Source organism: Dromiciops gliroides, chromosome 1, assembly GCF_019393635.1.
Source record: "Dromiciops gliroides isolate mDroGli1 chromosome 1, mDroGli1.pri, whole genome shotgun sequence".
Classification (NCBI taxonomy): Eukaryota; Metazoa; Chordata; class Mammalia; order Microbiotheria; family Microbiotheriidae; genus Dromiciops; species Dromiciops gliroides.
In genome coordinates this window covers 336,383,954-336,397,877 of record NC_057861.1, presented here as the reverse complement: position 1 = coordinate 336,397,877, position 13,924 = coordinate 336,383,954, and the positions used below count along the sequence as shown (strand labels likewise).

General features: G+C 39.6%; 1 protein-coding gene across 2 annotated transcripts in view; it reads right to left on the bottom strand.

Moving 5' to 3' along the window:
- The window catches only part of EXOC3 (exocyst complex component 3), a 36,292-nt gene extending 22,886 nt beyond the window's left edge, over positions 1–13,406 (bottom strand). Inside the window, exons 1-3 of one of the 2 annotated variants that reach the window (XM_043975390.1) lie at positions 13,270–13,406; positions 4,839–5,038; positions 1,782–2,001 (exon numbers count right to left, since the gene is read on the bottom strand). In XM_043975390.1, the coding sequence (XP_043831325.1) occupies positions 1,782–2,001; positions 4,839–4,982 (364 nt within the window). In that variant the 5' untranslated portion in view covers positions 4,983–5,038; positions 13,270–13,406. Of the gene's footprint in view, positions 1–1,781; positions 2,002–4,838; positions 5,039–12,960; positions 13,099–13,269 lie in introns of those variants that run through there. The other variant, XM_043975391.1, reaches the window with a different exon arrangement.
- Positions 13,407–13,924: the final 518 nt, after the last annotated feature.

Sequence of the window (13,924 nt, the reverse complement as noted above, 5' to 3'; positions counted from 1 at the left end):
CACTCAATGTTGATGATACTGTGTACAATGTTCTTCTGGTTCTGCTCATCTCACTCATCATCAGCTCATGTAAGACCCTCCAGGTTTCTCTGAACTCCTCCTGCTCATCATTTCTTACAGCACAATAGTATTCCATTGTATTCATATACCAAAACTTGTCCAGCCATTCCCCAATTGATGGGCACCCCCTCAACTTCCAATTCCTTGCTACCACGTAAAGAGCAGCTATAAATATTTTTGTACATGTGGGTCCCTTTCCCCCTTCCATGATTTCTTTGGGAAAAAGACCTAACAATGGAATCAGCAATGTATTTTTAACATTTGACAGAAATTTAATTTAGGTCTATGGCAAATTATCATTATCTACTCTTCTTAAAGGTAAATGTTGCAAATAGCAGAACAGAGAAAGCTGAAGTATTATTTTTAAATAGATGTTACTTGACTTTAAATATCAACAACACAAAAGTATATTGCAACACAAAGTAAGGTGTGCCATTATTAATAGGCAATCACAATGTCATGAGACTTAAATGAATGATCATCTATTCCAACACCTTAATTATTTAACGAGGAAACTGAGAACTATAAAATTGAAGTGACTTGCCCAGAGTTATGAAGTTAATAGGATGAAAGGTCATTAGGGCATTATCCCAATTCCATAGAGGCAGTGTGATATAGTCAAAAGAATACTGTATAAGAAGTCAAATGGCCTAGTTTCTGTTCCAAGGTCTACCACTAACTAGCTTTGTGAACTTGAGAAAAGACTCTCTGCATTTCAGTTTCTTTATCTGTAAAATTAAATTTAAAACCTAGACTAGATAACTTCAATTTTCTAAAATTCTATTATGTCATAATTCTACAGTTTCCTTCTCTCTGATAACTGGGCCATTATCCTAGCAGGCACCTCTGAAGTTGGTACTGACATTTTGTAGAGCAACGCTGTTTTTGGCAATGCCTTAGTGGAGTTACCTGATAACATAATAACGTTTATAAGTGTTACTTTGAGATGACTACAAAAATTGTGAGAAAACCATTCAATTTGTAATTAATTCTATATAGGCAATATGTACTTCTTTACACGGCTCTGCATCTCATTGCTGCACTCATTCAATATAGCCTAACGAAGATAAAATATTTGACTTCTCACTAACTTGGCTCACTCACAAGATAGTAGTCTTCATCAATATCCAAAACCAATATACTGTGTATATACTATCAGAATGCAATACATGTACAATCAGGACTTAGACTTAAGAGTAACCTACTTTAAAATCTCTGAAAATACAAAAAAATCTGAAATCAGGGACTACCCTAGTCAGAATGGAAATGAGGAAATGTAATGGGTCCAGACAATAAGGTTCAAAATGATGGCTAATGCAAGTTAGATGAAAAAGCAAGTAAGCATTTTCCTATATAAAAGGAGGGCCTGTAGTGTTATATCAAGGTTTTACATCATGGAGTCTGAATGCAGATTGAAACATACTATTTTCACTTTATTTTTTTCAAGGCTTTTCCCTTTTGGTCTAGTTCTTCTTTCACAATATGACCAAGATGGAGATATGTTTTACATGACTGCACATGTATAATCTATATCAAATTGCTTACTGTTTTAGGAATGGGAGAATGCGGGAGAAAACTTGGAACTTAAAAAAATTTTAAATGACTGTTAAAAGATGTCTTTACATGTAATTGAAACAAATAAAATACTATTTTTTAAAAAGATGGTTTACATCATAAACCAATAGTAACAAACATCATAATAATACTTCGTATTCACTTACCCGAGAAGATGTTTTTGAGATTTTCTACAGCAGCAGCCAGCTGGCTGTGCTGTACTACCGCATCCTTCACATCCTTAAGATTCTCAATAGTGTTGATGCTCTGTCTCCAGTCTTTACTGACATCTGCCAAAGACTGCTGTATATCTTTTACATCATTTAATGCGTTATGAAGTTGACTCAAACCGGTCCTGACGCCATCCAATTGTGACTGGATTGCAGCCTAGAGGGAAACACTGTTCACATTACTTAACATAAGCCTGCAATCCCTCTTCAATATTTCTAGATAAAACACACTTTACCGAGCAGTTGGTCATTTAGAGAGTAGTATCGCTAGAAATGGCTGTATAATCATATGAAATGGCCCAGCACCTGGGTGTAAAGGAACCAATCTTGAGAAGATATTAATAATTAAAGGGAATTTAAAAAAATTAACATGACACTGATGCCTCAATTTGGAATATAAACATCTTCTAATGTCTCAATGACAGTTAAATAAAGCTTCTAAAATGAGCTGTTGAGATGTCACTGGAGAATTCATCTTTGTGACTTACATGAATTGATGGTGAATGAAATGAGCAAAACCAAGAGAACATCATACACAATATCAACATTTTGTGATGATCAACTGTAATAGACTTAATTCTTCTCAGCAATACAATGATCCAAGACAATGCCAAAAGACTTATAGTGGAAAATGCTCTGCATATCCAGAAAAAGAACTATGGAGTCTGAATGAAGGCTGAAGCATACTATTTTCACTTTTGTTGTTGCTTTTTTGTTATTGTTCTTGTTTATTCTTGTGTTGTTTTTTTTCTTTTGTTCTGATTAATGTAGAAATATGTTTAACAAGACTTTAATGTATAACCTATATCAAATTGCTTGCTGGCCTCAGGAGGGGGGAGGGTGGGAGAAAAACTTGGAACTCAAAAAATATCTTTACATATAATTGAGAGAAATTTTTAAAAAAATTAAAATTCTTTAAAAAGAGAATTCATTTTTCTTTATGACAGATAGAAACATACATTGCTGGCAGGGCCGGGGGGAACATGGGTGCATAGCTACACTGCAGGGAAAGTGAAAAACTGGCTCAATTGTTCTAAAAAACAATCTGGAATTATGTGAGAGTAGTTGGTAAATTGCACAGACTCTTAGATCCGGCAATTTTACTATTTGGCAAGTACCCTGCAGAGGCCAAAGGAAAAAGGAAAGATGCCATATGGATAAAAATATTCATAGGAGCACTTTTTGCAGTAGCAAAAAGCTAGAAAGTAAGTAGGCAAACATTGCTTGGCTGAAGAGCTCAACAAATTGTGCGACATGAACACAACAGAATATTACTGTGTTGTGAGAAACATCAAATATAAAGAAACAGAAAACTTTATGAACTGATGCTGACTGAAGGAAACAGAACAAGGTGAATAACAGCACAATAATTATAATCACATAAATGAATTAACATGAAGGTGTAGCTGAATTTAGATTAAAGGCAATGACCAATATGAGTTCCTAACAACAAATGATGAAACACCCTTCCTTTCCATAGAGGACTGTTGCTGCTAAACGCTGCATATATACTGTCAGACACTGGTGTTTTGTTAATTGGGTTTGCCTAGTTTTCTTCTTAGTAAAAAAAAAAAAAAAAGAATTAGGAAGGGTGAGAGGAAGCAAGTTGGAAAATGACTATAGTATTTTTAAAAAGCCAAAAAACCACAATTTTAAACAAAAGTCTAGTGACAAACTGGTGAACAGAAATATTAGGTGCAAGAATTATTTCCCCATAAAGCACTTCTACAAACTTCTAAGTGAATTCATTTGTAGTCAAATCAACATTACAGCATCCTTCAAATCCCAAAAATGAATTTGGTTCATATGCATGGGAAAAGTATCTGCACTCCCCAACCAATAGACATGGCAAAAATGCGGATTCAGCTTTGAATGTATAAAGCAGCCTATAGAAGAGCCTGGCCCACAGAAAGAAGCTGTTTGTATGTAAGAGCATTCAGTTCAACTTCCTTGTTGATGAAACCTGAGGGATGGGCTGCACTACCAGAAGTTGGGGGTGGAGGCTGGGGAAGGGAAAAGGGAGGAGACAGAAGAGTGACCACTCCTGGTGACCCTGAAGTCGGCTGTAGTGACCTCAAAGTTGGCAATCTACTTGTGGCAATGGAGATTTAAGTTTTTTAGAGAAAAATAAAAGCAGTTACTATTACAGCTGTGGGACATGGAAAGATCCCAGTCACTCCTGGGAAATATTAGCCCCAGACTTCACTAAATAAGAGCTAACACTTATATAGCATTTACTCTGTGCCAGGCACTGTGTTAAGTACTTTACAATTATTGCCTCATTTGATCCTCACAACACCCCTAAGAGGTACTATTATTATCCTCATTTTACAGATGAGGAAACTGAGGCAGAAGTGAAGTGACTTGTCCAGTTAGTAATTAAAAAGGATTGGGAGGATGCTTGACATATTGAAGTTATATGAAAAATAGCTGATGTAAAATTTTTAACTGTACTCCACTTGAAGACTACAATAATACCTCACCAATTCTAAGTGGAATAAAACTCAGTCTGAAAAAAATTTAAAGAATCTTTAACATGTTTATTGCCTCCACAAAATTTTAGTAACTCAATCTAAATCAACAAAGAGTGACTTAGTAGAGGTCTGTAAAGGGCCTGCTGAAGAACTGTATAATTCATTCAGAGCAGTGATCCTTGATAAAATATATACATTTAAATGATCTATTTGAAAGTACTTAAAAAGTAATTCTCTTTTAAAAAATTCTCTTTAATATGTCAAACATCCTCTTAATCTTTTTTATGGTATTAATCTGCACTAGGAAGAGTCTGTTAAGCAAAGAAATACGTTTGTTCCACTCTTTTCCAAATAATTATACATTCTGAGTCAGCAAAGTTGGCATCATTACATTTTACTGCATAGTTGACAATATTATGTATGCATTGAATTCAATCATGGAATAAGCCTAAATGTGAAATAGAACCATTTGTTCTATCTCAAAATGAATCCAATCACATTCACTACACTGGTTTCATACCTTCAGTCTGGCCTCCACAGAGGCTTTTTTACGAGCCTCCCTTCTGCGGTACTGTTCCACTTTGTCCAGCTGGTCAGGTCGTTGAAGCATTCCAGCTACCCTTTGGACAGCTGTTGCTACTGCTTCCCGATCTGTCTCCTCCATGGTCAGAAAGTGTTCTAAACTCCCAAAGCTGTCATACCACCATCATTTAAATAGCACTGGTGAAATATGAAGGTGCAGTTATTAAATGTGCAAAAATGACTTCTCAAAATGGAAATGATTAACTAAAATGAGACTAGTTAGGCAAATGGCTGATTGTTATACTTGCTGAAGAATAGTAAGGGGTCCCTTGAACTTTGAGTAGCCATATTTTCCAGAAACACTGGACCCAGAGAATGCAGGAGACCCCAAATTAACATAATGTGGTGTCTGCATCCCAAACTCCCTGTGTGTCCTTGTGAGTCAAGACAGGCACCAATCAGTCTGCACTAGACTGAGAATTGTTTTTTCAGCTGGGACCATTATAGATAAGCAGACTATCCTATCTTCATAGTCTAGCAGTTACCAAGAAAACAGAATCTGCTTTCACCACTGACTTGCTCCTTTTCCTACCTTTACTGCACCTTTCTCCCTCCCATGCCATACCCCTTTAGGTAGAGATTTGTGTTTCCTCCTCCTTCCTTGGTCCTGTTATAAATATGCAAACTTCTCTATGGATTGTGAACTCTTTGGATTCTACATGCATATTCATTTCTCTTGTAACAAACCCAGTTTTCAAGTTTCATGAAGTTGTGATTGCCTGCTGACACATAATTTCCAATACCTTGTGCATAAAATCATTAAAAGTAGGTTTCTGGTTTTTAAAAAGATATCCAGACCCTTGTATTTCTGGCCTTTGGAACCCAAACTGGACTGCCTCAGATAGGTCATTTAACCCCTCTGGCTTTTAGGTCCCTCATCTATAAAATGAAAAACTTTGACTCAATGATTTCTAAGATGACTTTTGGCTCTAAAATTCCATGATTCAAATATGTGAACTGCTTTTTAGTAATATTTAGTCAGAGAAAAGTAACAGAACTTTGTAAGCATGATTTGGAAAGGAATCCAAGGGCCATAAAACCAAAGTCTCCACAAACTACTCAGAGGCATCCTGAGGGAGAGGTAGCACAACAAGCAAGCCAAACCACCACTACCACTTTTACCACCATCTCCATTTGAAAACTGTTCATAACAGCCTGGGACTGAAGCCAAAAGCCTTTGGAATAGCAGTGTTTCCAGTCCAGTGCCTATAGCCATTATCCGGACTTGAGCCCCAAAGCCTTGGGAATATCAATGCCATCCAAACCAAATGAAATGCTTTTAGTCCCCCTAGCTATCACTGAAGGGGGTAGATTATTGTAGAGAAGGAATCCACCTCCCTCATTGCTACCAGCAACAAGTGCTAATCAACTGCCACCAATAATTAGCTTAGCACAGGGGGAGCCTCAGGAGTTTCAATACCTCCCAGACCACTGCTCCTGAATCTAGCCTAGCCCTTACTGCCATCATCCAAGGAAGAAACTCCTCTGGAGAGGTCAGCTATCCCTACCAACTGCCACACATAGGGCAGACCAGCCTACACAGCTGAAGCAACAAGGAAGCCTGAGGGAGATAGAGTATGTAGCATGTGCCAGGGAAGTCCAACCGCTACCATTATCTTTCATCACCAGCTTGCTTCTGATGACCAGGATGCAAAATATTTCAGGCCCCTGAACCCAAGTGTAATGCTTCCATTGCAGTGTCCAGAGCCACCTTCCTGGGAAGCAATGACTGCAGAAATGAGTCTGGCAACCGTTTCTGCAGATGCAACATTGTCAGGTATTGAAGACCACCCCCCCCCCCCAAAAAAAGTTCTTGATACCAAAGTACTTGGAACTGTCAAAAGGTTCAACATCAGAAAGTGACATAAATTTATTGGTGGCAATGACATTAAAAAGAAAGCATTAATTTCTCCTATGGACCATAAGGACTTTCCTATCTGACTTGAAGCTAACTCTTCCACATGTTTGTCTCCCTCATTAAAATGAATGAGTTCCTTGAAAGCAAAGACTTACTTTTCTACCTATAGTGCTTTACACATGTTAAGCATAAGCACTTAATAAATGCTTCTTTATTTATTCATGATAATGTAAACATAATTTATATTGGGTGGGTTATCGTCCTAAATGTCTACAACCACTGCACCAAAATGGCCATCTCCAGGTGGTTCCCTTCCCCAAAGAACCACTTTTTCAGTTCTGATTTCTCATTCAGGCTGCTGGAAAGATAATCCACTATTTTTCAACCCTCCCTCCCCCTAAAGCAACTAAAGAGATGTAAGGAAGGACTGTATTATCTTCAAGACCTATGATTGGCTTCAGGGATCAGACTTCCATATTCACCCAACATCTCTGCCCGAATCATTTCACAGCCATATTTGGCCTAGGTTTCCCAGAACTTTTGGTTACTGATCCATTTTCCCAGTTTGTTTGTTTTTTTCCCAAAATTTACCACCTCATTTGGACCTGTAGTGAAAATAATATACAATAACTGGATGCAGACAATCTGGACTCAAATCCTTGTTTTGCTACTATATGTGTACCTTTGGGTAAATCACTTTTTATATATAGGCCTAAGTTTTTTCATCTTTAAAATGGGGTGGGGTGTTAGACTAGCTCAAAACTTCTTTAAACTGTGGGTTGCAACCCCATATGAGATCACATAACTGAATGTGGGGGTTGCAAAAAATGTGACAATAAAAGGTTATGTATACCTGTCTTATATACCTATACCTGGGCTAGTGTAAAAATTTCTCAGGGGAAAGACTTGAGAGTGGAAAAAGTTTAAGAAGCTCAGGAGCAGTGGATAAAGCACCGGCCATGGATTCAGGAGGACCTGAGTTCATATTTGACCTCAGACACTTGACAATTACCAGCTGTGTGACCTGGGCAAGTCATTTACCCTCATTGCCCCACCCAAAAGAAAAAAAAAAACTCAGGAGTAGCTGACCCCTGCAAATCATATTGTCATTTTTAAGTCTTTTAAATGCAAATGTATGCTAATCACCTTTCAAAGTGGGATTTTTTTTCCTACCTTAACACTATACCTACCTGCTATACTCTCATACTATTAGAAAAATCCTTGCAATCATGCCTGCTTTCAGACTTTACTGGTTATGAGATAATTACAGCCCTTGTATTCCCTAACAAAGACCTTAAAAGGAAATAATTATAGCAGTTCTTTTTGTGGTGACAAAGAATTGGAAATTAGAGAATGTCCATCAAATGGGGAATGGCTGAAAAAGTTGTGGTATATGAATGTAATGGAATACTATTGTGCTATAAGAAATTATAATAAGCAGGTGGATTTCAAAGAAACCTGGAAAGACATGAACTAATGCTGAGTGAAGTAAGTAAAACTAGGAGAACAGTGTACACAGTAATAGCAACTATGAATGACTTAGTTCTACTCAGCAATACACTTTCAAAAGACTCATGACAGAAAAGGCTATCCAAATCATAGAAAGAACTATGAAGTCTGAATGCAGATCAAAGCACACTATTTTCACTTTTTTTATTTGGATTTTTTTTTTTTGGTGTGGCTTTTCCCTTTTGTTGTTTCTTCTTTCACAACATGACTAATGTAGAAATATGTTTATGTAATTGCTGTAAAACCTATATCAGATTGCTTGCCCTCTTGGGGAGAGGGACTGAAAGGGTGAAATAATTTGAAACACAAAATCTTATAAAAAATGAATGTTAAAAACTACCTTGACACGTAATTGGAAAAAAAATTTATAAAAATAAAAAAACAAGGAGCTTGAAGGAAAGAGTATGTAATTCAACAAGCACTGATAAATGCTTATTTTAGGATGACAGAGTTAGAGCTAGAAAAGCTCTCCAAAGGCATTTACCTCATCTCTTTATAGATGAGGAAGCTGAGTTCCAGAAAGGTACAATGACTGGCTGTGATCACACAGGTGTCAAGGATGGCACTGTGCTAGTCTTGTGATACAGAGATTGATACAGTAGAGACCTTGCCCTTAAAGAGTTTACAATTCAACACTTGGTGACTGCCTCAACTTGAGATATGCTTAGAGTGAAGTGAATGAATCCATCAATCATTTGAAAAACAAAAAAGTGATGAAAATAAACTAGGGAGCATGTAGTTCCAATGCGGGGAAAGTTTTTGCATCTGTGGCAAAATTCAAAGCCAGTCTCACCAAGAGGAACTCCTATTTGAATAGCAAAAAGTGAGAAAAACAATTGAATATGGATTTATAATCTCAAAGACAAAAAACAAAATCCCTAATATGGTACCTTTTTTCTTTTAACTGCCTCCACTATTCACACTGATGAATTCAATTCCTATAACTAGCTCAACTGTCACCCTGGAATAACCAGGCCAGTCTAACCTTGCTAAATTACTATTTTGATCAAATTCTAACCCTACTTAAAAATCTTCAATTTGATTCAATCCATTTATTAAGCTCCTACTCTATATAACTCACTAGGTATACAAAGACCAAAAAAACCCCAAACAAACCCAGCCTTCAAGGAATTTACATTTATATTCCATTTACTTAACATTTACACATATAAAAGATATGTAAAATAGAAAAAAACAAAGGAATTTTAACTTATCCTCTTAAAGACAAAGAAACAAAAAATATGTATGTGTACCAGTGGTAAAACCAAAAGTAAATTGCAAAAGAAGGCCAAAAAGGAATTCCTCTTATAGTAGTGAAAAATGGGGAATACATAAAATGACACAATGCAGTTTCAGGGAGTCATCTGAAGGAAAGATAAAAGACCTTGGGCAGAAGTGCAGTGCTGCACCCATAGGTTTGCCTTGAAGGTGTCCCAATGAATGGAAGTGAGGAGGAAATGTATTCTAGACAAACGGACCACCTACACAAAGGCACTGAGTGGGAGGAGGGAACGTCAGGAATGGGGAACACTGGGAAGGTTAATCTGACTGTACAGCAGAGTGCCTGAGAGGTGTCATGAAATAAGACTGAAAAAGTCGGCAGAAACCTACTGCCTTCAAAGGCTCTTCACTGACAACCTACAGAATAAAGTACAAATTCCTTTGGTTGACATTCAAGTTCCTCTATGATCTGATCCCAACTTTTGTTTCTTTACCTTTCTCTTAACTACTCACTTCCGGCCAATCCCGATAAATTGGTTTATTTGCTTCCCCCAAAAGAATGTTTTACATTTCCCGGGCTTCAGGTTTTTTTCACACCGGCAGAGAATGCTCCCCAATCTGCAGAGAAGTTCTCTTTCATCATTTCAGTGTAGAAAAGTACAATTTTGGGAGAACTGTCATGCCATGGTTGGTTGGTTTTGGAGGGGCTATGGGTAAAGGAATTAGTTTTTCCTTAGTTTTAATGAGAGAAAGGGAGGAAACCTCAGGGAAAATGGAAATGTACAGCTATTTTTTTAAATATCTTTAGCAAATTCAAAGTCATTGGTTAGTTTAGGAACATGGGAGTGTATTTTGGAGAACCTGGTTTGCTCATTAAGTCATCATATTCGATATATTAAATGTAAAGATATAGTAATTCAAACATTACTGACATTAGACATTAGTAACTGAATATACTTTAAAATATTTTTTCCCATTTTAATGAGCAACAACCTCCTTAAACTTAAGGAATTCAGCATCTCTTAGTTTTAGCCAGTTTTAAGAAGCTGACAGAAATGTGAGAACAGAAGAAATAATCAACACTACAGCAAAACCAAAAGCTAATAATAGTTTCCTATAATTAATGTCTTCAAAGTATCACAAAATGCCCTCAACTTCAGGGAAACAATAAAAGAGGAAAAAAAACCTGCACTGAATTCTTCCCCCTTTTATGAAAACTAGTGCTGAAAGAAAATGAAGATTAAATTATTTGTGACAAATCACAAGATTCCCTCAACTTCAGAACTTAGTACAAGGGGGGAAAGCTCACCTTGAATTCTTTCCCTTTTTAATGAAAAATGATACTGAAAGAAAATGAGGTATTGTGGCAGATCTGGTGCATCTTTCTGGGCACTATATGAGTCTATGATCTCTACCTCAAATTATTTTTTTAAAGTAGTTCAGAAGTTCTTGGTTAATTAGTAGTAAATTACCAGGATTTTTCAGGACTATATATTACTTTAGCTATTCCTAAATCATAGGCAAAGGAAAGTTCAGCAGTTTTGAAAGAATTCAAGAGTAAAACTGTGGAGATGGTCAATCAACAAGTATTTATTGATAGTCAAAATATATAATCTGCTATATAAGTGGTTATTATTGGAAGGTGGCAAATTGCCACTGTCTCCCTTTCAGAACAAATCTTAGAGGAAACACATTTATATGTTCTGACTTAATGAGCACTGGGAATATTCTCCATTTATTCTCCTCCCCCTTCTCAGTCAGCAACCTAGATTACAGTTTAAATTCCAAAATTAGAGATTAATTTCCTCACCATAGAACTTTGTATCAAATCAAAATGCAAAAAAGTCTGGGAGAAGTAATATGTTTTAATTAGTCATTTGCAGTAAAGTAGCAAAGTGTTTCTCCTCATTTCCTTTTCTGAGTAGGATTTGATAGGAAGTAGAGGAAATGTGAGGGTTGCTAAGTATCAAAGCATAAAAAGAGATTAGGATGGCAAAGACAAGCTTCCCCAACTTCATATTTTTGCCTAGGGCTATTCTATCCATTAGGATTTGAAAAGCCCTTGGTAATTTCAGATTTGTGGGATCCTCTTCCAAAGAAAACTAATGAAATCTCCGAAAATAAGTAGGATCATTTAACATTGGCACACACAACCTCATTAGTTGGGAAAACAATATTTTCTACATGCAGAGGAAAGAGCTCTCAGAAAAGGAAATGAGGGGAAACACTTTGATCCCTTGCTGCAAATGACTGATTAAAATATATTACTTCTCCCAGACTTTTTTGCATTTTGATTTGGCACAAAATTCTAAGGTAAGGAAATTAATCTCTAATTATGGAATTTCACTGGTAATCTAGGTGGGTGACTGAGAAGGGGGAGAATAAATGGAGAATATTCCCAATGCCCATTAAATCAGATTATATAAATGTCTTTTCTGCTATATTTAAGACTTGTTCTATAAAGAAGTCAGTGGGAATTTGCCACTTTCCAATTATAACCAGTTGTACTGGGAGTTAGACAACTCGGCTTTAAATCCTGGCTTTCCTATTTACTGGCTGTGTGTGATATAAGTTTATCTGTACAAAACACAAAGGGGACTGCCAGGTGATCTCCAAAACCTTTTTCTGTTCTATGATTCCAAGCCATAGCTACAGAATCATAAAATAATAGAATTGGAACATACCTTAGAGAACATCTAGTCTACTCACCTCATTCTAAGTATGAGGAAACGGAGACCAGATCGCTCAAGCAACTTCTACAGTGGAAGAGCTGAGAGACCACAACCTAGGTCCCTAGGATTTCCAATCTAGTGCCCTTTTTGAACAGGTCTTATGACTATTGGTCATTCATTGCCTGTCCTTTATGACTGGCAGTCTTGCCAGTTAACCAGCATTTATTAAGCACTTACAACGAGCCAGGAACTGGGCAAACACAGGCCCTCAAGAAGCTCACATTCTGATGGGGGAGACAACATGCCAGTAACTACATATGTACAAGCTATGCGCATGTGAATGGGAGGTAACCCCAAAGGTAAAGCACCCGCAGTGGTGGCCAGAAACAGCCTCTCGGAGAAAGTGGGATTTCAGAGTAGTCAGTCTCCCTAAATCCCCTGGGGAAGTGACCAAAACCCGGGGATATAATCTACCTAGACTAACCGAAAGCGTAAAGGTCGCAGAAATAGCTTACAGCCAAGTAAAACAAGTGTCGGGAGCTGAAAGAGCCCCCCCTCACATTCGGCCTAAGGCCACACGGTAACTCCCTTCTCAGCAGTTAAATGACAAGCCCCAAACTTGGCCACCTGTCAACATGTCCCGAATCTGGGTCATCCTGGAGAACAGCGGGGGAATGACACTCAACCCTGCCCAGGGTCACCCGCTACAAAGGCCTAAATCTCGGGAGGTCCGAGACCCCCGGCCCTCCACGACTTCCCCTTTTGCCTCCACGGCCTCGGGGCCCACAGCTGAGACCCACCCGCAGGAGGTCCCCGGACCCCAAAGAGGCTTCCCCAGCGCCAGCAACCGAGCGGGAAGTAAAGAGGAGGATAAGGCCGAGGGTAGGCGGGACACGGCCGGGCCTCCCCTTCGGACCCGGTCCGGGATCCGCTGTCCGCCCCGCCCCCCGCTGGCCTGGACCGGTAAACTCCAGGACGAGAGACCAGCGGGCCCAGGCCGCTGCTGCATCTGCCGGAGCCGGGGCGAGAGCTCCGGATCCTACGGAGGAGCCTCGGTCTCCCTCACCCGCCCTCTGACCCCTGACCTGGTCCTGGGCTCCGGGCCGTACCTGCTTCGGGGCGGGGCTGCGCGGCCGATTCTCGCCTGTCGGAGGCACGGGACACGGTAACCCGGCCCCCGAGAGGCTCCGGGGAGAGCGCCCCACCCCCACCCCCCACCACAGCCCGGCCAAACCGCCGCAGTCACGACCTGGGGGGGGTCTCAGCCCCCCTCCCCGACCGCCGAAGACGTCCGCTTCCGGGATCCCCACGCAGACCGGAAGTGGGCGCGCGGCGCTTGGTGACATGCGCCCGGGCGTTCTTCCGGTCCGCCGGAGCACGCTGGGTGCCAGGCTGACAGCGGAACGGTTGCCGGGGTGACGGCGGGTAGTTGTCTGTCCACTTGTAAAGGGAGACGATGGGGGTGAGTTGACAGCGAGCTCCGGAGCTGAGGAGCTCGGCCGGTAGTCTCTGCTCCACTTCACCGTGCGCTCTGGCCGGGTCTCCGGGCTTTCTCCTCTACACCCTCGCAGCCCCCGCCCTAATTGATGTCTCCTTGGCCTCTCACCTGAAGCAGCTTTCAGGTGGTGACAAAAACTGACAGCAAAAGGCGGGGGCCGAGCCAAGCCTAGCCGTGCAACCGTGGACATCCTCCTCTGCCCTGCCAGTTTGGGTCAATTCTCGGCAGAATCGGTAAAATTTCTTCATCGATTTCTTAAATCTAGA